Below are 26,667 nucleotides of genomic sequence, written 5' to 3' on the forward strand. Positions count from 1 at the left end.
ATTCGTAGCAAATGATCTTAGTGTTTTGTTTACTACATACAGCCAATATATGAATATAAGTCTAAGTGACATCTACGTAAGCTTCCAGCCTGCTTTTCTAAAGAGCACACAACAGAATTAGATAATTTGATTTTCAAATACAACAGCAGAATTTCAAAACACAAATTATGGTCAAATATTGACAATATCCAGGTCCTACACTTTTGTTCATTTGCAAAAATGAAAAGATCAGATTAACACTTGAGCAGACAAGTGACAAAGAGAAGTAGAAAATTTATTGCAGTATTTGTTCCACCAAAAGGGTATGAATCCCCTTTCCTCTTATTACTAGGGTGACCTAATACAACAAAATCTACATTTACAAAATATCCTCCTGCAATAGGCCACATATACTGCATGCGTAGTTCGAAATAGAATAAATTATATTCAGAGGACTCTGCCATTGTACAGCATGGACAAATAAAAGTGAACAAAAATAAAAATCCTTTTTTTTTTTTTCCTTTTTTTTTTCTTCAAATATCTAAAAGCTAAAAGGAAAAACCATCAGGGTGCTAGTAGTATAATAAACTCCAAAAACACTTTAATAAGAACATCAAAAAGACTAATTTCCAACATTCACTTAAGGTTTTATTCTTTTTTTTACAGCTTTTTTGTCTTCAGAGATATAAACATTTTAGTTTTTTGTCGTGTTAAACTATGATACAGTGGGAGTAGAAATGAGCGACTAGAATCTGCTGCACAACAGCGAAGGAGCTCCCACAACAATGTTGACAAAACATTTCCCTCCAGGTCTCTTTTCCGATAGCCTTTTTAAGGGATAATTTGGGTGAATTATTCCTTTAATGCCTTCTGGATTCTATCCTCTGAACTTGTACACAAACAAAACATGAGCAGTCCCTCTAATATAATAAGTCTTATGTTTTGTGTCATTTTTGCAAGAATAACTCATGTAAAAGTATGTAGTGTCAAATATTCTTGCCCTCTTGTGTTTTCTTACAAAAATGAGGAAGGAGAGGTGCAGGGTAGGAATCCAGTGAAGTTTGGCTGTGTCGTTGAAGGTGGCAGGTTGAGGAGGAGGCGCAGGAGCAGGGAAAACAAAGATTCTGGTAAAGTAGAAATGGAGCAGGGGAGTCAGAAAAACAAAACAAAAAAAAAAAAAAAAAAAAAAAAAAAAAAAACACCACCACACAGGAGCCATTAGCTAGCCCCTCCTTCCCGCGCTGCATACAGTGAGCGTAAAGTCTGTACTACTTTGTTGCTCAGTTTGTGGTTGCTGGTCAAGGCAATCTTCTTGTAAATGATATCCGACTCCTTAATAGTGTCCACCCAAGGCACGAGTTTGCGACCATCACGTTTCTTAGCCTCTGCCCAGGGTCCTGAGTAGGAGCCTGCCATCCAATGGATGCTGTATCCGCTGGAGGTCTTGTTGATGACTCGAGCTATTTGCGGTCGATCCTTGTATTTGGGGCAGCAAAGGGCAATCACATCCATAGCCTCCACTGCTTCACTCATACGGCCTGGGTCCGAGGAGTCACCTGCTCGCCTTGACTTTCGAGAAGACTAGAGAAAGGGCAGAGGGGGGGGGAAAGGTTGTTCTTTCCCCAACACCTTGAAATTGTATTTTATAAATAGTGTGCATGCATATCAATCTCTCACCCCTGGGGTCCTTTCATCACCATCACTATCGTCATCATCTGTCTCTGGTCCTGCTTGATTCCGTGGACTGGGTCCTGACATGGGGCCAGACCCTCCCAGAAGGGCGTTTATGGCTTTGTTTCTGATGTTAGCGCTGGCAGACGCTTCTCCCTCCTCGTCCTCCTCGTCTGGGTCCAAATGTTCCATCAGAACCTTAAACTGTGTAGCATGAAAAACAAACAAACAACAACAAAAAAGGCTTTTAGACAAGTTTTGTACTCAGTAATTAAACGTTGATATTACAGGACCAAGTGGTCAGACTGGCCTCTAAATTGGCATCAGGCTGCCATCCCCATCAGAGGCTTTTAAGAGCTTTTATTTCTATCAAGGAAAATAACACAATATGTCCAGGCCTCATAGTTGCAATCCAAGTTCATGCGTAAACAAGCCCCCCCGCCTTTTTTTTTTTTTTTTTTTTTTAAGAAATCAGTTTTCAATGAAATGCATATGTAACTGGAGGGAAAGCACAAAGTAAAGAAAGATTAAGAGGCAATCTGGGATGTAGAAAAATGTTGGCCATGGAGACATTAACAAACTTCATTACTTACATCTAGGTACTGTTTGACTATCCGCTTTTTGATATCATCCGTCAGTGTGGCATGAGCCATGTTATTGCAGATGAAGTCAACAGTTTGTCGTGGGTGGAAGTGAATGTTGCTTTTTCTATTCACTGCCTTATCGTACACCTTGGCTGACTCTGTTGGAGAGTACTTCTGAATTTTACTGTTGGAAGATAAAATTGACTCAGTTAGTGTACATGGACTTTGCCACATGACTGAATGTCTGGTCAGATAAAAATGATTCACACTGAAAATTTTCAATGAATTAAATTCAAACGGCTTACATAGAAACAAAGGCTATGTAGCGTTTACCTGTCAGAGAATCCATACTGGTTCTTCAGATGCTGTTTGAGTACCAGCAGCAACAGGATACCCTGAACAGCATTGGCAAAGTCTAAGAGACTTGTGGGATTGTCTGGGAGGAGTCTCATTACTTTTTCCACATCCTCCACATCCAAATCCTCAAGATCAGAGTCTGACTCTGAGCTCTCTGTGGCTGCAACAGGTTTCTTAACCTTTTTAGGCCGGCGTACCACATCGTCATCATTATCATTGTCACTTTGAACATTTTCTTCATCGTCGCTTCTGGGGAAGCTGCAGTTCATCCTTTCCTCTTCGTCTTCTCCATCTGATACATTCTTCCATTCCTTCTTTACTTTCTTCTCCTTACGCCTTGGCTCCTTTAACAGAAGCTGTTCAGATATAAAAATTACATTCATCATAATATTTTCGGGCCCTTGTCTTGATGCAATGGAGAAAACAAATATGCAGTGTAAATGCAAGCTGAAGTAAAAAACCTACCTCTTTAAAGGTTTGCAACAAGTTACTACCAGAAACAGACAGGGTGATGTCTATGTGATGCATGATGAAGAGAGGCTCCTCCTGGCTCTGGTATGGGAAACAAGCGAGGTTGTCTGCGATAAACAGCAGCATGTTCACTTCTGTCTTCTACAGAAAGAAAGAAAACACGAAGATTAAGGGCAAATCCCTCGTACAAACGCACACCATGGGGTCCACTTATTAAAAATGTTAACTATTCACACAATAACCAGCCTTGATGAGACTAAAACAATGCACTCTGCCATATTTAAATCCAAGAGCGAATGTTTACATTAAAGGTGTTGGTTTAAAATAGCTGATGTCTGCATCCTGTCCACCACTGCTGGTATAGTATTGGTGAAGCATAGTCATCAGTGTCAAGTGGCACTTCATGCTAAGAAGTGCAAATACTTTTTTAGATGAGTGCAAGCTCACTCACAGCACTGTCATCAAAGAGGTTCAGCAGTGAGATGAGGAAAGCCCTGCGGTGCTGGCGGTTGCCCCGGATCATAGTGAAGAGGTGGGAGCAGAGAGCTGAGTGTGTCTCGTCCTGCCTGAAACCTCTTATGATGCTTTTGTGAGACAAATCAATGGCCTGCTGTAAATTGTATGACATCTTCATCCCAGCAACTGCCTTCATCTGTGAAAGAATATGTTGAATGAAATATGTTACAAACATCGATTTTCAGACAACCCATTAGTGCCACTGTTAGAAGCATCTAAAAGTGTTTAAAATCACAACTACAAAGTCACAGAGTAGCAACACAAGCTCTAATATAACAACACTGAACACCAACTCACATGAATGAATCCTGTGTACTTCTTGTCAATTTCCACCAATTGCTGGTCAGCTTTGTTCCTCATGCTGGGCTCTGGGTCTGTTCCCATTGCAATGAGGTAGGGTACACACTGCACAGATGGGATGAAAACAATGTTATCAGTGTATAAATATACAATTCTCTGTACTATAGCACATGAACTAATGGATTTGTGTTATTTTGTGGTATTGTTAGGCTTGCATTGTTAAGCTGTTAGGCTATTGTGTCAAATTGTCTTAATGATTTGACATAATATTTTCAGAGGATTTATTATCCCGAACAACAAATATGTAATATTGACATGATGATATTTTCACCCAAATACACGACCCAAACGCTATCGTTACCTATCCTATTAAAATTTGATTAATAGAGGATGGGTTCGCCAGGTTGTGGTGCTCACGACTTACCTGTACAGGATGGATAAGACCTTGGTTGAGCGTGAGAGCTATGACATTTAGAGCAAAGTGCCGTACACTGGACTGGGTGTGGAAGAATGCCTCCAACACCTGTTTTAGATAAAGCTGCATGATGGAGCTGCTCATCCCTGAAGAGATATCTCCCATCTCCTTCAGATCCTCCTGTTTGGACAGTTTTTTCCCTGGAAAGAGGCAAAATACAACGTGTTGATTAGCAATGCATACATGTGGTACATATTTTTGGCAAACCAAGGAAGCATATTCGAATAAACAATTAATCTGTCATCTTGCATTGCTGTTAGTTCTACCAACAAAATCTTTATTTACATTCTCTGTCTGCTTCTTGCATCCGTGTATCCTCCTCCTGAAGGTATGTCTGGAGATTTTTGAGGATCTGGATTTTGAGGTTGATGGAGGAGGAACTATCAGCCAGAATGCCATTGTACAAGGTCTTCACCTCAGGCACAAACATTTGGCTGGGATGCATGATCACAAGGAATCCTGAGGGAATATCCAAGAGCAAATAGATATTAAGAAAAAAATCTCTGGCTTCCAATGCATTCCTGCAACTTGCTAAAATGACACTGTGGATCAGCTGTACAACAACACAACCAATGATTTCAACTTTTATGGACACACTTGATCATTTTTACACACAAATAAGATAACATTTGTTTTTGTCAAATCTATTCATATTTAATAGTGGCATTCTTGCCTAAGCCGATGATGGCTTTAGTCTTGACCTCCTCATCTTCATGTTTGGTGAAGTATAGCAGTAGCTCGAGAACTTTCTCCTTGATAACAACCTGAATACAAGATACACAGAATGCATACATTAAATAATTTGTTACATTTTCAAAGGTCATTTCATTTGGAAAAAGTGAAGAAACTTTTCCTGTGGTCAGAGCCCAAGAAAATTTTACATGCTGTTGCAATCAGTGGATTTCCCCTCAAAGATAAAACATAACACAAAAAACTGCTATCATACCTTGTTAGTACCCTTGAATTCCTCCAGATCAAAATCAAAGTGTCGGGCCAGCGCACCTACAGTGAAAAGTGATCGCAGCAGGAAAGGCTTGTTTGCTACCAAGGTTGCGCTGTTAGGATCTTCCTGATGCTGGATCTTGAGTTTGTTAAGTGCACCTGGAAAAAAAATGAAAAGATCTGGATTAAGCATATGTTCTTTTGTGGGCCTTTTATCCCCACGTTTTGATTGCAAGGTCAAACTAGTTGGCCTTCTGATAGGGATATGAGGATAGATTACATTTATGGAACTGCTTGAAACTCCTTATTTTTGGATTTTTGTAAAACTGACACTTCAAACCATTTCAATGTGCCTCAGATTTTACTTTAGCTTCTAAAAACAAGACAAAATTAACTGGACACCTCACCATAGAATCTGTTAAAGCAAGCCCAGACAAATTTGTAGTTGTGCGTCACTTTGTTGACAACAGCTCCAAGACAGCTCACACAGTGCTGGACCACCTAGACAAAGAAAGACGCACATCATGTCATATCAGTAATTCTAATTACACTTCACACAGTAAACCGATTTGATTAGTTGAGCATCCGCCATTAACTTCTTAAAAATCACTGCCACGTACAGTCATGCCATATTTGATGATGAGCTTCATAAGGTCTTCTTCAATGGTGGCGAGGAAAGTTTCACTGGGGTGCTCCATCAGTGGTACCACAAGTTCCAAGATCTTTGCCACATTACAGATGACCATGAAGTCATTGGCAGTCTGTAGGAGAAACAAAATCACAGGATTAACTGGAGAAGGCAGAGCAAATTCGCAACCAATTTGAATCAAAATTATTGGGTAAGACAATTTTATCTGAATAATAAGGAAATAAAACATTTATTTAGTAGGTAAAACTTACATTACACTTTGTGGTAAGATACGGCTGCATGGTCATGGCATGTTTAACCATGAGCTGGGCCCTGATCTTGCTGAACAAGTACAAGGTGGTAATGCATGCCACTAGTCGTGTTGAGTTTACACCTTTGTTCTCTGCAGAGGAGAGAAAAAAAAGTTGACGATTGTTTGACTTTCTGCATGTGTGAAAATGTTGTCTATGAAGACTCCTACAGAAAACTACTTGAAGTTGACTTCAAGTATAGACAGTGAGGTAAATGGAAAAACAATATATCTGTATAACAATTCCAGCTGGTGCCAGATGATGAACATGCATACCTGCAAGAGACTCCTCATATTTGAGGATGTGTTCTACCAGATTGTCAACTAGCTGAACACAGGCCTTTTTGGCTGGTTTATATGATGCATCCTCCTCAGACTTGAGAAGCTAGAGGAAGAGAGACAATGTTTTATTTCAAACAGATTTTTAAAAGTAACATTCTCCATTGGGCAAAGACCCAACATTAAATCTAAGAGAAAAACAAAACCAACCAACCAACCAACCAACCAAACAAACAAACAAACCAAAAAAAAAAAGCAAACAAACCCAACATACATTTTGAAGGAGTTGCTCAAACCAGTCATAACCTGTGTCTCGACATGCTGCAACCTGAAAACATCAGACAGGAGACATTAACTTCACCGTAATAATGGGTAAGGGTTGATCAGAGAATTAGCCTTTTCCATGAGGTTGGGGACAGTTAAACGTACCACATCAGTGATGTTCAGGATCTTTCTGGTCATAGTCTCTTTGTCATGGGCTGGGGTTGGAGTAAACCACAACTTCTGGAATGTCTCATTCACCAATTTCTACAAAGACCGAAAACATGACACGTTTTTGAATCTACACTCAGTACAAATCTTTTAACATAAAAATAACAATAAAGATAGGTTTGAACAAAACAAAACACACACACACCAAAAATAACAAACAAACAAAAAAAAAAAAACCCAGAACAATTCTCCAAATTGTTAAGAGACACTGGGATAGTTGGTCCATACCTTGATGCCTTCTTCGTCATTGACCCTACGGATCATCCTCACACACATCTCAGTAATCTTACTGAAAGTTGGCTGCTCCAGACAGATGTCTCTGAGGATCTTAATCACTCGTTTCCTTACACTGATACCAGTGTCCTGTGCACAAGCAGAAACTTGATTTATAAAAGCTTTGCAAGTAATACATTAGAAAAAGAATTTTACCAAATATCTTGGTCTAAATTGGTTTGCAATAGCACCATTCTGCCAACAGGTGGCAGTAGAAGACTGTAATGATACGTGAACTCCTCATGAACTCCACCAAATTTCCATGACAACAGGCACAACAATTTCATTGCACATACTTCTCAGATGCTGAATAGAAAGAGTAAGTACAAGTCTTTTGCTTCAGTATCAGTAACTTATATAAGACAGGCACATCACAATGCTCTGTTGGCATCCTTTAATTGTACCAATTATTGAAAACAAACTTAACACATAAAAAACACCACTTTTAAGAAACGTTTTGTGTTACTGTAGATGCTTTTCCATGCGACCACAAAAAGTGGCATGCAGGAGCACTGAACTGACATTAATAACTACAAACATTTTGAAATCAGCAGCATACCATAAAATCAATGCTAATAAGTTTCATTCAGTTTAATTTCATGCAGGTCTTATGGACTGTGTTTGTATGTAAGGACCTTAAATTACTCTCCAAAGAGTCTGATTGGGAAACTTACCAGTATCCTCTCTATGAGCATGTCATAGTACTGTTCAGTGAGTTGGGGTCTGCTGAGAACAAATTTACCAAGCAGCTCAACAGCTGCCTCTCTCACGCTTGTGGAGTTGTCCATCAAACGACCATGGACGCCACGCTGCATGTCAGACTGCAGTGGGAGTAAAGTGTCAGTATAAAGCACAGGGAAAAAGGATATCACTTGCATACAAAACAAAGTAGCATTGAACTGAGTAAGAGAATAAGAAATATTTTAACAAAGCAAGAATATGAATACCAGAGAACTCAAGGCCATTAATCTCACACAACAAAATAAATGTATACAATTTGTGAAATTAATGTACAAATCAAGCATGACAATCACAGATGCTCACACACCCTTGCCAATATGCTGGGGTCCACAGCTACAACCTCAGAGAGACATTTCATGGCTTTAGTCCTTACAGCGATGGCACTTTCTCCAAGGACTCGCAAGATCTATTTAGAACAAACAAATGAAGAACATCAGCATATGATTACAAATAAATTGTCTGAACAATTAACGGAGATGTGGTGCCCCATTAAAAAGACATACTGGCTTTCAGAGCATTCAGATTTTACCTGTGTTAAATAAATATCAAAGCTCTGGGCGAACGGCCTCATGGAGGCCAAATAACGCACAATCAGACAGGAGTCTTCATAATCCACAGTGTCAGAGTTCATTCTGCAAGAGAAGGGCAAAGAATAAGTATTATTAGTATTATAAGATTATACATCAGTCATACCAGTGAGATTGTAAATGACAGTCTTTTTTAGGAAATTAGGAGCACACACACTAGGAACACTCAATCGTGTTTATGGTGTGGATTACTTTGCCATTCACATATCCTTACTTCAGTGTAGCGAAATGAGCTGGCGTGGTCTTGATGACATTGCGCAGAAACTTCTTGCGCTTCTCAGCACGCTGCATGATTTCACCAGTACTCTCCACCTCCTTGGCATGTTGTGGTCCGTCCGATGAGTCTTCATCCTTTGGATTCTGGTTCCGCATGGACTTCTCAGCTTCTGTGGTGGCGTCCCGAAACCACTGAGCAATGTAAAATTTTCTGGCAAACTAAAAGACAAACAGGATATCATTATAAAAGTTAGATGACTCAGAAAATAGTAGAGTGACAAGTGTTGTTATTTATGCCTTTAATCTAGCGTTTGTGTCATGTTTTGTTTAATTAAACTAAAGCAACACTTCTGATGGATGTTTTTCAGTACTATTTAGTGCCTGTAACCAAAGGGAAGTACTTGCATGCGAGATCAAAGAACTAAATGGAAAGCCAGTATGACAAAAGATTCCTAAAGTTCATATAGTGTGTAAAATCACCACTTGTTAGTCAAATGTGAACCCACCACCAGTGAGGCATCTGTCTCAGCATTCTCCTCCAAGTAGTCCAGCAGAGCCTTCTGGAGCTGCTGTGTTTCATCACTACCTGGGGACTTTGTAGTCAGAAAGAAATAAATAAAGAAATAAGTGTCAATGCATGTTCAGGAAAAGGTTAAGATGCAAATTGTTTACTTGCTTTTCCCATTTAAATATCTTTCTCATAAACATCAAGTTATACATTAAACATAAGGTGACATTCAATCTGTTGTCCTACCTGTTGTAGAATACGATCAATTGATCTCTGGTCCATCTTGCTGGTGACTGCATCCTTTCTTAGTCGGGCAGCCACTGTACCCAGGTAGTCTAGGGAAGCTACTCTCAGAGCCATCTCAGTCTGTTTATTACTGAACTGGTGTACCTGATGGAAGTAGCATGAGACAAGATGTTTTGTTGTAAGTCTTATATCATACACTTTGGGCCAAGATGGGCTTTCTGTTGTACACTAACTAAAACAAATTCATGTTAAACTCTGTTGATAACAGGCATCTGATCAAGCACAGTGTCCAAAAGTAGCATTATAGAAATATCTTCAGGAACTTGAACATTCATGCTTGAAATGCACAAAATGAGCTGCAATCCCCAAAGTCCACATCCAAGTGTTAAGAGCTTTCCTATAAAGCTGCCCTTGCCTATTAATCTGGATCATCTATTCTTAGAAACACCCAAGTCCCAAGAGTTGCATTTCCAGTTTACAGAAAGAGCTCTGTCATACTTACCAGTAGTCTGCCGAGCAGACTGAGCAGCAGTTCAGCAGCTGGCCACTCTGGTTTGTTGACTGTTGAGAGCAGATCTTGGACAAAGTTCTCAAACAATGGCCGGTAATCTTCTTCTCCTTGCTTGCTGCCACACCTAAAGGTAGGAAAAGAGGATATTCATAGAAATATTGGTAACTATTATAATTAGTGGCTAAAAGCTGTTAAACAACTGGACAAGTAAAATATGCAAGGTTTAAAAAAAAAAAACCTAAAGCCACGGAATTATTGAAATGTTTAACGACATTGTTTTTGTCAACTTATTTCTTCTAACGGCAGATAGCATAACAAATGGTGGCAAAAATGCACCGAACAATCCTAAAGAGAATAAAAATATGTTCTTCAGTATTAGTCTACACTATACACCTGTTTATCAGTCATTATGTTAAAGAATACAAGTTTCGTAAACTGCAACAAAGTAAATGTAAGTATAAAGTTTATTTCAAGGCAGTACAGCATAATGGGGTATTTACTTTTTGAGGAAGACTGAGAGGAAGTTTTGTGCTGTTCTCATTGCTGTCTCATATGAGTTGGTAATCAACACATCTTGATCCACCTAAAAAAGAAAAGAAAAAAAAAAAGACTTGGCAAATTATATGTCTGAATGGGTGTGCATATTTGTATCAATCATAGATTTGTTTGTCTCACAACTTGCTCTCCCACCTTTGTGTCATACTCTTCAAAAGTGTCTTTGTCACTGGGAAGGTGGACTACACACTGAATCAGCTGCAGCACCAGAGCTGTCACCATCTGGATGTACATCGGCTCTCCATCCTGATCTGAGCTGTTCAGTCTAATAAAAGGTTACATGATACATTAAAGGCTATGATACTCCCTCCAAAAAAAGATTTTATGAATAACAATAATTTTGTTACAATGGTTTCATAAAAATGTATCTTCCTACCTGATGCCCAAAACTTCTGGCACCTAATAGTCAAAAACCATTGTGATTTCACATAAGCAAATTACCTGAAATTCCTGAGGGAGCGTTTGCTGGTGGGCAGTCTGGCCAAAGAGGTAAAGATCTCCTCCAAGATCAGCTGCCGATGCTTCTCATAACGTGAGAACACCTGAAGACAAGATATGACAACTAGTTTCTACTTTCATTGCTATGTGGAAGAGTAAAAACATGAAGGAAATGAACATTAAGGCCTAAATACAAAAAACAGGATTACGTGACCCCAAAAGACAGTCAAAAGTCATGTCTTTGGATGAATGCAGAATAACAAAGTGAAATACTTACTGCTGTAACAAGTTTAATGGCACACAGCTGCAGCTCACTGACATTCTCCACAAAGAATGGCGTAATCCCCATGGAAGAAACCTGGAAAAAAAAGTTGTTTTTATGTTTGATTTGATGACCTGATGACATGAGATGGAATTGTATCTAAGCAATTTTAATTTTTACCTGGAGGATTGTGGTGTCTGTCAGTAGTTGGATCTCTAAAAGCTCAGAAATGTTGCTGACAATGTCGCACACTTTGTTGTACAACATGACAATCACCCGTTGCTTATGTGTGGAGCATTTTGCACGCTTTGCCTTGGAGCTCAACATGCCACCTAAATGAACAAGAATAACTCGATTAAATACTGTCAATAGTGTGCACAAAAACTTTACAAACTACCAAAAAAATGTCATTTTGTTTATGTAAAGAAAAAAAGAATTCACAGAATATTTTGGCTGACACAGTGTTAAACTAAATTCCCTTTCAGTAATATGGGATATTGTCATCCTTATGTTTGTGGACAATCCAATTCATTCCCCGCCTCTTTCGAAGTCGTACTTCTTATATCACTGAGGCCCAATTCCATGCCAGCACTAAATCCATTTCTCACTGTCTGAATGAGGAGCAACCAGTATAAACAGCAGACATGTTCAACAAAAAAGCCAAACCAGCATACTGTGGATTTACTTCATTCAATGATAAATCAAAAACATAAGCTAAAGAAGGGTAAAAAAGGTTGATTAGGTAATTCAGAATAATCTCCACCAGAGGTGCAAGTCTGCACTCTGAAGCATTAATTGCTGCACCAGCTCATGTAGCATAAATTTAGTCAGTAAAAGAGAAAACTCAACCTTCAAAAGATAACACTGTTATTTCCAGATGCCAGGGATCATTTATCTTTGAATACTTGGATTTTCACCACAAACACATTCATTAGATATCTTCCTAAGCCCATCAAAACAGCACGAAAACCTTTCTTCCCCCTTTAGCCTCACCTCCATGTGGGTCCACCCTGTAGACTGGGTCATACTGTGGATACAGTGTGTTCTGAAGATGGAACTTGGTGTACTGTAGCACCCGCTCTATGACGTCCTCTATGTAGACAGCCTTTGGCATGTGCGCTGAGGTCATAATGTTAAGAGCTGTCAAACAGGCATCTGCTGACTTTGTGACTCTTTCCATTATTAGGTCTCTCCAAAGTCTCTCCTCATCTTCGGCATCATGGTCCTAAGGTTATGAAGCAAAAAAATGAAAATGGACTTTACAAAATGAACTACTGCATGCAAGGCAAATTTATTGAAATACTTTGGCACTGAATTTTTATTTTAAATTAATTCTACTTTAGTTTTCTAATTCTGGTGCCAATATCAGTACATACATTTCTTTCTAAATGGAAACTGTATGAAAACCTGTTGTTGAAATAGGAGTGCTTACGTGGTTCATCATTGTGGAGAGTTTGGACCCATCCTGGATGTTCTTTTCCAGAATGTTCAGCAGTTTCACTAGTTTGTCTGATGGGATCTACAAAAACAAAAACCATTATTTCTACCTGCACCTAGGGGAGCACTGCAGCATCCATTGCCATCCAACAAAAGTATTTATATTTATGTTCTATAGTACCCTGCTGGAGATGCCCATGGCCTTAATCTTGGCGGACTCGCTGCCCAGCTCATTCAACTGGTGTTTACCGAGCAGCAGTTCCTGAGGTATCTCATCATCATCTGCTGGTAGAGCACAAAAAATAAAACTTAATACAAAGCCACAATGAAATATAGATTTGTATATTTAGGTTCCAAGATGGGTCTCTGTAACAATTGCAGAGCCAGTATACTCTTAATATTTACCCATGGTAGTGAAATCCACATCCTCCAGATTCTCTAGTATGTTGTCGATGCTTGCTAAGAACCTCTTGAATGTGGACGAGTCCATCAACTCTTCTTGAGTCAGTTTGGGTTCATATGCTTTCCGTTTCTTCTGCTTCTCCTTCATCTTCATTTTTCTGGCAACTGAATGAAATAATTAATTTTAATTATTTTTGTTTTCATTTTCGTTGTGTGTTGCCGATTTCAAGCTATTTTAACAAAACTCAGTTCTATTCTACGAGGCTCCAATTTGTCACAATAATTTGAGTAAAATTTGGATGCATTTTTTTTTCCACTATTCCCCAGTCTGGGGTACTATTTAATTTGACAACTTGAAATCACTTGAATACAAACTTTCACTCATGCTGGGTGGTGGTGACTCTTCTCCAGAGGAGTCTCTGTAGCGACTGCCTGAGCCTCGTCTGCTGTCCCGGTGCCCACTTTTCCGATGATCCCCTGAACCCCGACGCTCTCTTTCTTCAAACTCCCATGACCTGTCTTTGTCTCGGCGTTGCCGCTTCCTTGCAGCTGTGCAGAATAAGCAGATAGGTCACCCATTTACAACAGTATGTTGTTACCCAAAGATGAAATTTAAATATAAAAATATCAACTGCATTTTCAGGTTGATTACATTTTAGAAATGTATTTTCAAAATCAAACCAAGCAAAGAGTTCCAGAAATGAATCAAATTATTTCACTCACACTCCCCATTTGCATCAAAGTCTTCATCCGAGCTGACCTCGGCGTACTTGGGCCTTTCATTTACAGTGCTTCGTTTCCTCTTGTTCATCTTTACTCTTTCACACAGGGGCATGGTTGACTCAATCTCTGCAAGCAGCTCTGGTGGCAGCTCCTTTAGAACTGCTGGGTCCATACCACCTTAATTTGAAAGTAACATTAAGTTATCAGCAAAAGGCTCTTGTAAATACTGTTAGTTGAATGACATTAGAAAAATTGCTATAAGCTCAGGAGTTTTTAGTTCTTACTTTTGCCAGACTTTCCTGATGAGATCCTGTTCTTTCCTGACTTGCTGTGCCGGATGATCCTCTGGATCTGATCAATGGAGAGCTTTTTGAGAACTACAACAGGCTTGGGCCTTTTTTCAAAGTCTTGTACCAATCCCAGCCTCTCTAATTTCACCTTGGGCTGGCCCCACATTTGACCTTCAGTTGATCCACTGGTGTCCTTATCGCGTTTAATCTGAAAAAGAAAAAGAAAAAAAGAGAACAATTCAGAAAATTCCCTCTAATGTTGTCCAACTTCTATAATAGTCATTTTAATGCAATATGATAAACATGTGAGCTACATTTACCCAAAAGAAAATCAAGAAAGAAAATAAAGTGTAAACAATGGATCAAATTGACTGACATGAAATCAGTGAGTCTGATGTTAGTTTTCAACACAGTTATGATTAAGACTTAGAGGAATACGCCACTGTTTTATAGCATAAACCTGAGTCAATAAATTGTCATAGTACACTGTCAAGGTAGCAAATCCCCCTTGTCAAAGAGGTGAAGAAAAAATGTTGATGATCAACTAAGAATTAAAAATGTAAATGTTGCTGTACGACAATAATGCAAACCTTTTTCTCTGAATTGTGCACACCTAACAAATATACAATACGTAAACACCCACACCGAAAAACACCTGTTTTTTGTATATTTTTGTTTGTTTTTCTTTTTGCCCCAATCTTTGGCAGAGCTTTCTGTTAGTTCCGTATTGAATTAAAAGTTCATCACATCCTTCATCACAAAAAAATGTAAATTTACTCCCACAGGATTCAAGGAAATTAATTTCTAAAAGGTGTTTGACTAACATTAGCCACCAACAGCATATTTTTAAGACAACTTAATGTCATTCTGTTGACTGGCAATGCTTTTAAATCAATTCAGCACTAATCATATGGAAAAATTAAACATCTATGGTGTCCTGAAGACAGCAGTATCACAGAATACACTTCGATAGGTTCCAGGACGGAAGAGAAAACCTGTTTTCACACTTTAGTGTTCTACAGGCAATTGATATTAACATATTTTATCTACTGACAATTAATCAATTTGCTTTGATTAGAATGTGATGGAGCTCTTATTACTAAAGACATAAATTATCCTTACAGAGATCTAACAGCTGTATTATTGCTAGGACAATTCTTAAACATTTCAACTACAAAGCACCTTTTGAATTTTGATGCTAACATTTGCATACTTCAACTTTGGTGATGGGTGATGTTTGACTCTTGCTATAACAGACAGAAATACTAAAACGGTAGATTGGAAATTAACTTCTCCTGTACTCTCCCCCCCAACCGCAATGTATTTAGTTTGCACGAAACTTTTTTTTTTTCTTTTTTAACAAACTGTCAAGCATATTCAACATCTGAGAATCAGCAATGGAGCATTTTTTTAAAAGAACTTCCTTTTGTTTACACACAGGACTTACAACTTAAAAAGTTTCTACTTTTAACAGATGGTTAGGTGTGTGTTAGAGATATGTTAATATGTTAGAGATTCAACGCCAATCCCAGGAATAAATAAAATGCTGATGAATGGAAAACCAAAAAACAAAGAGTGATCAGTGGTGTGATTTGGTTTTGTGACATTGCAGGCAGTGACAATTGAATGATTGGTTGATGATTTTTTTTTTTTTTTTTTTTGGGGTCAGCCCAGATCACCTTGGGGATCTGGAAGTTCTTCAGTGCGCCACTATGCCCTCCCAGGAGCTGAGCAGGGAAAGAATCTGGAAGTTTAGCACCAGAAGCAGAAGAGGCTGGTTTGGAACCATCTTGCCTACTGCTGCTCCGACCAGGCTCTCCTGTAGAAGAAGCCCGGAAGCCAGACCTATCTCGGTCACTTCGGCAGCGAGAGTCAGGGGAGCGTCGGTCTCGACCACCAGTCTCACTCCGATGCCTCCTATCTCTGTCAGAATCTCTATCCCTGTCTCGTCCATGTTCCCCTCTGTTAGATGACTTTGGCATCTCTCCTCGTCTCTCTGAGGATTTCTCATCATGCCGGTGCTTTGATGATTCTCGCCCTTCTCTCCTGCTGTCATGTTTATCGACTCGATTCTTGATGACTTCCGGTCGTCCATCTGGTTTCAACCGCAAAGCTGTGTCGGAACCCTCCACTGCAGCTGGCCCACTAGCTGGTTCTTCTGGCCAACGTTGGGCCTCTAGGGCTGGAATAGGGGCAGCCAGACAGGGGTCAAGCTGGCCATCAGCTCGGCCTGCCTGCTGGAGGTCGATGCTCACCATGAGGGGAGGGCGGCTGGCACCGTTCCCAGCTGCTGTAGCCTCTTGTGGGGTAAGTTTTCCTGCATTGCCACCGCCTGTTGATCCACTCCCTGGGGCACCTGTGGGACCAGCTGGTCCCCCTGCTCCTGGCTCCAATGGAAAAGAATCCTGTTTCCTCTTCTTAAGTGGCTTGTCTAAAAAGAAATAGAAATGAAATAAAACTACATAACGAAAGATATACATTCACCAATATTCAGTTTTTATCCATATATGCACATATCTTACGCACCTTTATCTTGCACTTCTTTGGAGCACTTCTCACTAGCTGCTTCTCGTTCTATCCTTTCAATTTCAGCAAGGGCATCCAGCTCTGCCTCATCGTAAGGGGAACTGGGAGGCTGAAGGCCACTGGCACCACCTTGCTGGGAAAGCTGCTGCTGTTGCAACCGGACTCCTAAATTTTGCTGAAGAACAGGCACCTGCTGAAAGCCCAGTTCTGGTTCCAAATTGTCGGAGTTCTGGTCCATACCAGAAACAACCTCACCTGCGACATAAATGGAAACATTTTACACAGTTGTATTTAAAAGGGCTAATGTCTTCTGATATTAAATGGGTTCAAGAGTTCTAGCCAAGTAATATTTTTCTGTTCTAAGAGGCTAGTTATGCTGCGCATACCGAGGCTTAGCACTGATGATTACAAGCATTGACAAAGAAAGGGGAATCCAACCAAAAGTGGGCTGTTAGTGTTCTCTTACCTGGAGGATCGGACTCATTTGATTTGACCCTGGACAGTTTGAGGGTAAGTTTTGTAGAGTCCTTATTTGGAGAGCTAACAATGTCATACATGTCTTTTTCCTCTTTGACCGCTGGGCCTTTCTTCCTTTGCTGGGCCTGCTGCTTCTGGTCAGGTCCTCCCTCCCTTGGCGAGGGCACATAGGGAGGTGGTGACTGTAGAATCAGTGGGGGGCGAGAACCTGCTGTGAGGGAGCAACAGCAAATTTAGGAGAGTTATCCCTCAAATGCAAAAAGAAAAGTAACATACCTGCCTTACACCAAGGCTGAGATGAAGCGCCGTGTGGCTTAACATCATTTTAAACTACTCTGCTGCTTTGAAATTGAAATTATTGATTACAAAGCCAGTGGCAAATCTTCCCTAAATGAAAAAAAAAAAAAAAGGTAGGATGAAAGCAGTATAATGCTTCCTCTTCCAGGAGCCTTACATTTGGGTGTTCCATCACTCCCTGCTGGGGAACAGCCGGACTGTGGAGACCTCAGAGGAAAGGAAGGATTCCTCATGGCAGAGTCACCCTCCTGGACAAAAGATAGAGAATGAACATGTAACCTACCAGCTTGGACATTCAAGCAAAAATGTATTTGAAAAGGTTAATTGAAGTTTTGCATAACTGTTGCAAAGCGGTTGTTTATAATAATGTGTATATATATATCCCCCCCGCCTCGGGCAGTCTCTCACTATACGAAAAAACACTGTAAAGCGTGTTACACACAAATAAATCTTACTTTTCAAGAGACTTTTCACCTGTTTAAAAATGGCAGCATTCATAGTGACTCTGTCGTTACTGCTTCAGTTGGGATATAAATTTGTATTAATTGTGTTGATTCCACATTGTGTCATTCATACCTCATTGCCCAGTCGGTGTACAATATTAAGGTAGTCCTCAGTGCCATGTCTGTCTGAGTGATGGTTGGCCGCGTTGGCCATTTGACCCGAAACTTTGCCCTCATGGATATTTCTTATGCCACCTGGAACCATGGGACTGGCTACAGACACTGACAGATACAAGGGAAATAAGTTATTCTTTGAAACAATCCATGGAGATATAATTCTAACAGTACTGAAAATGACAGAAAAACATATCATGCTCTCGTATTGTATTATAAAAACAAAACAAACAAGTATAAACTGGACCAGGACGTTGTTTAAATGGACCCTCAATTTTTCTGATTGACCCAGAGAGACTTCATGAGGCAAAGTAAAACAATAAATTAATGGCAACATTTTCACTAACTACGCTCTATATAACAAACATAATTACACTGAACGTACAGATTGCCTTCACAACAAACATTATTTTACTATCTAATAGTCGCAAGCCTATTCCTGTAGAAAGTATAGCTGTGAACTGGGAGTTTAAAATTCAATGCACAACATTGACATTTTGGCTAATTACATTGAGAAGGGAAAGGGTGGGCACCATAATTGTTTTTAGCTTTTATTGCCAAAATGGTGCCAATTTCATTAACGTATAAAAAAGTTTATTTAAATATTTTAATTTATATAGATAACAGAAATGGTAGAATTACATTCAACTTGTCAAACATGTGCAGCAAATTGCTGCACTACACTTTTTTCTGCCAACATATGTGACGTTGATGAGAAACTAGCACTGAATTATTATTAAAATTATTGCATTGGTCTATTAAATCTGAACACTTACTATCAAATCTTTCTAATTAATTTTCCATTTTTTGTGTCATTTTTTTTCAATGGCCTTTTATTGTCCATACATTACCTGCCTTTTTAAGTGTAGAACATAGTTCTGTTTTCTACTCAAAGAATTTGTGAAAGGCCAAGTATCCCAAATGTAATTTATTCTTGCCATTTTCAATTGTGCTACGTTGATAAAATGTGAATGAAATAAAAAAAAATTTTGTTGGCAATCTGGAACAAATAAATTAAAGAAATGAGACAATGTTAATCAGAGAGTGAAGCAGCAGAAATAAGTGTTATGTTTACATCCATTGAGGCTTATGAAGGAACATATTTTTGTCCACAAACAGTGGATGGATCACAATGAACAGCACAAAAAAACCAAAACCCTTACAATTACAAGTTTATCAAGAAGTTATCTCCTAAAATTACACCAAACAGATTTAAATATATTTTCCATTGAAATTAATATGTTGATATCAGATGTCTCATTTAAGCCATTTGTCATTTAAGAGTTGACAGATTGTGTCTGTCCAAAAAAAAAAAAAAAAAAAAAAAAAACAAACTTGCAAATATCAAAGCATACTTTATATATGATATTAGCAAGTCAATTACAGCCACATGCAAATCAGAAAACATGGTGATGTCTTTCATACGCACCGTTGAAGAGACACAGGCAAAGAAGCACAGCTCAATATTTCAAGACTTCTCATGCAATATACACATACTCTCATACTCTCTCACCTTGTTGTATCTGTTGGTGTTGGTTATAGCTGGGTGGTTGTTGGTGGGGATACTGCTGTATGTAACCAGTGGCAGGGCTCTGGGGAGTGTAGGGGCTTGGTACTGGACTGTTCTGTTGGCCTATATACCGGCTACTGGATCCAGTCTGGGGCGCCACAAACCGGCTGGACAATGTGAAGACAGAATGAGAAGGTAAGCAAGCAAACAAAATGAAGCTTCATGACTAACAATGAAGTAAATAACAATTCAACTTATTGCCAACATATTTCAGTTGTTTCATGCCACTACATACACTATACATGAAATGAGAAAACACAAAACACACACACTGATATAATGGGAATATACAAATAAAAGAAACAAACAAACCAAAACACATCAATGAAGAGTTAAATTTTTACTCTTATTGAGGTATTTTTCTTCTTATTGAAAAGTTGATTTTTCTGTTATCATGTTATGATAAATTTGAGTCTTCTCAGTCTTACTGCTTAACCCACCTTGTTGGACTAGGAGAAATTGCAGCTGGCTGGAAATTTGCAGACTGGGCAGGGCTATGCATGGAATTCTGTGTGATTTTGAATGGTGGTACCATTGGTTGCTGCATAACATCTGTTTAAAAATAAAAGTATAATTCTTAACAAACAAATACATAAAGCTAGTCAAGAAGATTGTTTGTTTTTAATGGTACTATGTACACTATGATATTTGTCTCCATACTTTTCTCCCTGAAGATGCCAGGGTTCCTGGCCAGCATGGTCTGCAGCAACAGTGGTGCATCTCCCTCTGGTTCATCACTACCTAGGTTGTCCTTCAGCTCTCTGGAAAACAAGCGCAAGTTTCGTTAAAATATATAACACTAGGGGAAAGGTAAGTATGTAGCACTATATGTGTGTGTGTGTGTGTATATTATTATGCATGTTTTGGCAGAAAAATAGTATAAACTACTAAACTTTCAACATTTCTTTCAGCCAATATCTAATCCAATTTTGATGTAGGACCTATAAAACACAAATGCAAAACATTGCATTGCATGCATATATACACAAGTACTTATGACTGACATTATAGCTACATAAAGACATTGAACAAAAGTAATACTCCACAAGAGGTAATACTGTCAAATTGCAGAGATTTTGCTAATATACAAAGGTATCTTTTAATTACCTGATTCTAATGGGCTGTTTTGCAAATTAATCAGTGAATATAGATTTGCAGGATTTTTACATATATGCTACACCTCATGGTATGGATTGGCTGCATATGTACTTCAGTGGATTTATGTCAATTAAATAACAAAAAAGCTGCTTATCAGAACATTCCACAGAGAACTTTACAATACTTTACAATACAGTGTGTAGATTCTGCATCAAGCAAAGTTATCCACAGATAAAGAATTGATTCAACAATCAACGAGTCTTATGTGTTGCACCCCAGGCTACTATACTGAAAGCTTGACAATTTTTAGGAAAGTGTTCAAGGTCAGACTGCCAGCAGTACTCTATCATTCTGTAAAGACTCAAGACAACTCATGTCATATTGACACCCGTACTTATTACTCACATGTGCTCGGTGGAGACCTGGTTCAGACCATGGGCTAGCTGGGAGGCCAGATTCTCATCCCGACAGCCCAGTAGGCAGGTAACTTCCTCTGCGATCCTCCCATTATAGAGGAGGCTTTTAGTGGTGGTGGCCGGGAGAGGGGAAGGGAGGGGAAGCTGGTTCAACACTGAAATGAGAAGAGAGAAACGTTTGGTGGTGGGGTGAAAAAATACTAATGAGAAAAATACACTAGGTGAGAAACCAGAAGTACAGTTCAATAAAATAAATCGGGACATAGAAAAGCAGAAAGAGGGTCCACAAGGCAAGAGACAGGATATGCAATGACAATGGCAAATTTACATCTGTTTTGGCAGAGCGTTGTTCAGAGTGCTTGGCATTTTACACTGGAATAGGAGACAGAAGAAAAACTGTGGCAGTGTGTTTACAAGACAGCCGTGTTACTCACAGTCTGTTAAGCTAGCGATCCCAGCAAGGGTGGTGATGGGAACATGAGGCATATCCCCATTCATGCTGAAGGTGAGGGTGGGGAGTGTGTTGATACACAGGTAGATCAGGGGGCCGATGGACGACACCCGTCCTCACATCTCCTGACACCTAGAAGATAGGAGATCAGTCAGGGGGGGCAGTATGTTGATGGACATATAAGGATGAGGAAAGAGAGCAAGAGATATAGAGGATGAAACATCATAGAACATAGAGAATATATACATATATGTATGTATATATATAAAAAAATTTGTAAAAGGCAGACAAAAGAAAGAGGGAAAGTACAAATGATAAAATAATTAATATCATTCAGGGACAAGAAAATGCTTTCTGAATGGTGAGATACTCCCTGTAGTGTATAAATACTATCAATACTATGCTCGTGCAGAAGGGAGACGGTGTGTGCTGGATCATCGGTAAGTCACTAGCATATGTGCCTTTTTAGACCTCTTCATAAATTGTTATTACCTTTACTTCACATTTAAGTAGCATGGTTCCAAGCAACATCTGCTATATGAATTCGTATTAGCGTTATTGTAAATCGATAGTACGCATCCAAAAGTAGGTGTCATCAATAGGGAAGGGTAACATTAAAAATCTTTGGTGCCAATACCTTGAGCTGAATGCTGCTTCCAGGACAAAACTTTTTCGAATACCAATTTTATGAAACCCATTTTAACATGAAAACATTACACAGTATGGAAATAATAATTTTTAAAAATTGGTTTTATAGTTCAGCTCCTCAACATTTCTATATAACACCATTAAATAAAACGTTAAATAAACTGAACTGAACAACTCCAAAGGAACAAAAAGTACACAATACAACAAATCAGTTAAAAAAACAAACAAACAAAAAACCTCCAGCAAGTCAGTATGAATGGCTCACCACTGTTCTTCTTCAAAAATAATAAAAAAAAAATAACAAAGGTAACAATTAAGCGGGCTCCTGGCTGAAAATATACTGCTGAAGGGTGTGAACGATGCTTTTAATCAGAAAACTTTGAATGAAGCAATCATATGATCTTTTATTTATTCCATGCACTGACAAGTGCTTCATTAACTTTGCCATGTTGACAGTCTTGGCGTTAAATACCTTGTCACAATTACTGCATTGCACGCTGTTAGACACAAGCGTCACAAAATGTATACACACTTTAAATCCTTTTGCTATCTTTTTATGTTTAACCTATCGAGGATGGGACTGGAGTAGCCAAATTGTAGCCTCTCAAAACACACATATGCATATACACTGAGCTGTGTCTCTTGGAACTTCATGTGTTTTTCCTGGATGCCTCAATACAGCCAATCACCTGCTCTTAAGTCTTGGCACATCAAACATGCTGCATACTTATTGACCCACTGCCCTTGATGAGATTAACCTCTTAGGTATTGAAAATTAGTATCGAACAGCTAGAATTTTTTTTATCTATACTCGATGGTATTAAGGCTTTTCGGTTGTTGTCAAATAAGTACCCACTGCGATACCGAGTCCTCCGCATACGATAAAGGGACACAGGTTAAGGGATATCATGCCATGAGTGCAGTCTTATAAAATTTTAACAGTAACCAGTGCACAGATGATTGAATCTAGGCCTTATGGTAATAGAACAAGGTCACACAACTCTTAGACCATCCGGCTGCTCAATCTTGCTATATTATTATTATGGAATAAACCATAGGCAGCAACAAGTGAACTATGTCTTATCTGAGACCAATAAATTGATAAATAAATGCTTGTGACTTTTGCAAATACCTTGTAAAGTAAGGCATAGTGCTCCCTGGCCATAAAGTCCCTGTACAAATGCTAATTATGTGTCATTTAAATTTATATCAAATATCTCTAATTTCACCCAACATTAGATGCGCACTACAAATGTATGTCGGTATCTACCATAAGAATGGAAACTAATGCATTTTCTACATGGACAATATACAATGAATCAATTGTAAACACAACACCACAATATTAAAATAACTGCAGAGCAAATAAGCTTTGAGAACATCATATGAAAATACTTATGTATCTCACTGCTGCCACGATAGAAATGATAATTTAGTGGAAACACATTGTCATACCAACACTGTTTTCTTTCAAATTTGTGTCTTACTTGATTTCACAAATCAAATTTCTATAGATGTTGATTTACTTTCATTAATTTCAAACCAGTGTTCTTCACTAACAGTTTGTTAGGATAAATTAGTACAAATTAGGGCCATGTATTGCACTTCATCAGTTTTGAATCCCTTTGCTTGTTAGATGTCCTTGACCTCTCAATGCAGACTGTACAAAAGGTCGTTGAAAAACAGAAAGAAAAGCCAGCTGTAATTTCCAGAATATCTAATGCGGCCCACGCTTCACAGATAAACCTGTTTGCTACAGGCCGGTAGAGGGTTCACTATGTATCCACATACCATGTTGCAGACATCAAAATTAGATATTGATTATGTGCATCCACCAGCCTACTCTAAATGTCTTAATTACTATTATTACTTATGACAAGGTAGTGAATGAAGAATGACTCAAACCATTGAGGATACCTTTTTGAAGAATTCTGTGCAGTCTCGGGTGGACTCACTGACATTTCAGATAAAAAGTCCTACTCCTTGAGTCTGTTGAAAGAGAAAATGGCTCTGCATCAGACTTTTTAGACATTTTATTCTTCTCTGTTTAAGAAAAGGCTGTCTCTACAGCTAACAAGAAAAAGCAAAACAAAGCCACACCACACACTCATCTCATATTTGTTACAACCAACATTGTAACAGTATTTGTCAGAGGTTGACCTTAAGTAAAACCTTTACAACTTCTAAATAAATACAGCTACTCTTTTATCAACTTCTGCATATCACTGACAAGTATTAAATCTAAGAACACGACGTTGCAGCCAGACCGGAGTGCAACCAGCTCACTGAGTGCAAATAGAAAATATGGTTAACAGATTCTCCATGTTATAACTATAGCAGAGGATCAACAGATGGATACTGTAAACATGACTTTAGCTAGCTGCACTGTTAGCACGCTCGGTCTATGTGGTTTTCCTCAGTACGCAGAGGCTTGGCTGACAGCTGTGAGACTGACAGGCAGGAGGCAGCACAAAGGAACAGATGCACTGTGATGGTGGCGGCAGTAGTGGGGGGCTGCATCCTCCAGCAGCCGCCAGCCTCCGTGCGCACTCTGCAAACGGGTAACTGCACTGGGTTTGTTGTGGCCGAGCAGAAATATCCACGACCCCCTGCTAAGATTAACGTGTCTACTAAACCCCTTTCTATTAAAGTAGGTACTGTTGTGGCGACGTAGCCTGAGCTCAATCAAAACATTTCAAAACATTGTAGCAACTAAAAAGCAACATTAGCCCTGCCAAATGCTTCAGCAAAAAACAAAACACAACAATATGCCCGAAATAACATAAACTGCTGATTATCCTGCAACAACTTGAGGTGTAGTTTCCGACAGCATCCATTAAACTGTTCATCTTAGTTTTCTGTATTTGCCATCTCCAGCCCGCTACTTGCGAACAAAACCACCGACGTTACACTGCCAAGAAGTTGACTGTCTGGGTCCTCCGAGCTAACCCCGAAGCTAGTTACTCCTTACGATAGCGGCTAGGACCACTAACGCTAGCTGCCGAACTCGCTAACAACAATAGTCGTGTTTTAATAGCTAGCTAGTTATGCTAACTAGCTCGAACTGTTGTTAGTTAGCTTCTAACGCTGTCCCTCCGTTCAAATAAAGGGAAGGCAATCCAAATAAGACAAGGAAGCGCTGGTCGGGGTTAATAAACGCCAGCCGAGTCCCCCCCTGTGAACAAGAAAGAGGAGAAAAACAAGGCGGCGGGGTTGAGTGAGTTGATGTAAAGGCAACGGCACGGTATCTAATTCCGTGGCAACGGCCCAATCCTCGGGCTCGACAAATGACATCCAGTTGAGGCCGTCCACCTCGGCGGAGCAAAAACACACCTAGCTAGCTTCGCTGGCTAGTTCGCTAGCTTCCGTTACCCCCCGGTCAACGATTAACGACGCCGTAGGTGGTCTTGCAGCAGAGCATTTATTAATGTGGTAGATAATAAACACAATTAAAAAAAAAGTTTGGCTGGGAAAGAGAGGCGGGTGATTATATTTACCTTCGGATGTTGCGTTCAAAGGGAGGGGAATGTTTTAGCTTGGTTTGAATCCGTGTCCGTATCTCTAGCTCCCCCTTTCTTCTCTCTCGCAGCTCCTCCAGTAGGAACTCGACTGGCTTGCCAGCTAGCCGCTGAGCTAGCTTGCTAGCTATCAACAATAATCCGGGTCGGACCGATTCGTTCTTCTTCCGTCACCCAAGAGTGAATGTTTCAGGGTACATTCATGGGGAAACATCCGTTCTTCGGAGTTTCAGTCGGTCTGCGCCGACATAAACAACGAGTGCAGCCAATTTCGACAGTAAATGAGAAATATGACGATTGTTGCGATCATCAAGAGGCTCTCCTCTCGTAGAACAAAATGCCGACCGGAAGTTCTGCCGTCTGACTGACCAAAGATCTCAGGAGTGACTCCCTCCATCGGCGCCAAACAAAATGCCAGGCGACGTTTCGTGTGCGGGCCGGAGGAGTGCGCTGCAACACAACCTCACACCAAATGCAAAACCTGTCTCGTCCTAAAACACATACACAAACACTGCCTTTCGACGAAATCGAAAACAAAACACACAGAGTACAAGACTTAAAAGTGTTGCAATTGCCAGGCAAACTCCTGATTTATTATGAATTATGATTTGGAATATTTGTTTTGCATCGTGGCCTTTCAAGCAATTACTGTATTATTGTATTGTGGATTACTGTATTATACTATAGACAACAATACAAGTACTTTGTGATACTGCAGTTCAACATCTAACAATATTTCGAGGACTCACTGTACAATTTGTTAATCTACTCTTCATTTGCAGAGTAACTTCAATACAGTGGTGTATTGTTGACAGTATTGTTGAATCAAAATATCTCATACTACCCTCAAAACTGT

At 39.4% G+C, this 26,667-nt stretch overlaps 1 protein-coding gene across 2 annotated transcripts; it reads right to left on the minus strand.

The window, feature by feature from the left end:
* Positions 1-450: 450 nt before the first annotated feature.
* nipbla (NIPBL cohesin loading factor a) lies at positions 451-26,162 on the minus strand. 2 transcript variants are annotated; one of them, XM_029510618.1, is made up of 49 exons: positions 25,791-26,162; positions 24,211-24,282; positions 21,629-21,777; positions 21,184-21,349; positions 20,341-20,441; positions 20,121-20,232; positions 19,624-19,787; positions 18,070-18,218; positions 17,651-17,741; positions 17,186-17,407; positions 16,720-16,974; positions 15,873-16,624; positions 14,188-14,401; positions 13,904-14,080; positions 13,556-13,729; positions 13,184-13,345; positions 12,960-13,060; positions 12,774-12,860; positions 12,335-12,566; positions 11,522-11,673; positions 11,357-11,437; positions 11,083-11,183; positions 10,777-10,906; positions 10,587-10,669; positions 10,078-10,210; positions 9,576-9,719; positions 9,328-9,414; positions 8,820-9,040; positions 8,548-8,650; positions 8,326-8,424; positions 7,952-8,098; positions 7,233-7,367; positions 6,942-7,040; positions 6,787-6,840; positions 6,510-6,618; positions 6,196-6,326; positions 5,916-6,056; positions 5,703-5,796; positions 5,300-5,454; positions 5,027-5,117; positions 4,639-4,812; positions 4,303-4,493; positions 3,876-3,983; positions 3,514-3,714; positions 3,057-3,203; positions 2,568-2,947; positions 2,244-2,418; positions 1,657-1,854; positions 451-1,560 (listed from the first exon to the last, which is right to left on the minus strand). In XM_029510618.1, exons 3-49 carry the CDS (start codon positions 21,690-21,692, stop codon positions 1,198-1,200), a joined length of 7,650 nt encoding a protein of 2,549 aa, XP_029366478.1. In that variant the 5' UTR covers positions 21,693-21,777; positions 24,211-24,282; positions 25,791-26,162; the 3' UTR covers positions 451-1,197. The 2 variants fall into 2 exon arrangements, with proteins under 2 accessions (XP_029366478.1, XP_029366477.1); XM_029510617.1 differs by having other exon boundaries at positions 12,960-13,063.
* Between the last annotated feature and the right edge of the window lie 505 nt (positions 26,163-26,667).

Source organism: Echeneis naucrates, chromosome 9, assembly GCF_900963305.1.
Source record: "Echeneis naucrates chromosome 9, fEcheNa1.1, whole genome shotgun sequence".
In the NCBI taxonomy this organism is placed as follows: domain Eukaryota; kingdom Metazoa; phylum Chordata; class Actinopteri; order Carangiformes; family Echeneidae; genus Echeneis; species Echeneis naucrates.

Coding starts and splice junctions, on each gene's coding strand:
- nipbla (XM_029510617.1), bottom strand. CDS start 21,692: ATGAATGGGGATATGCCTCATGTTCCCATCACCACCCTTGCTGGGATC. Junction 20,233..20,340: donor TGGCATCTTCAGGGAGAAAA/GTATGGAGACAA, acceptor ATTTTTAAACAG/ATGTTATGCAGCAACCAATG. Junction 13,346..13,555: donor ACCACCCAGCATGAGTGAAA/GTTTGTATTCAA, acceptor TATTTCATTCAG/TTGCCAGAAAAATGAAGATG.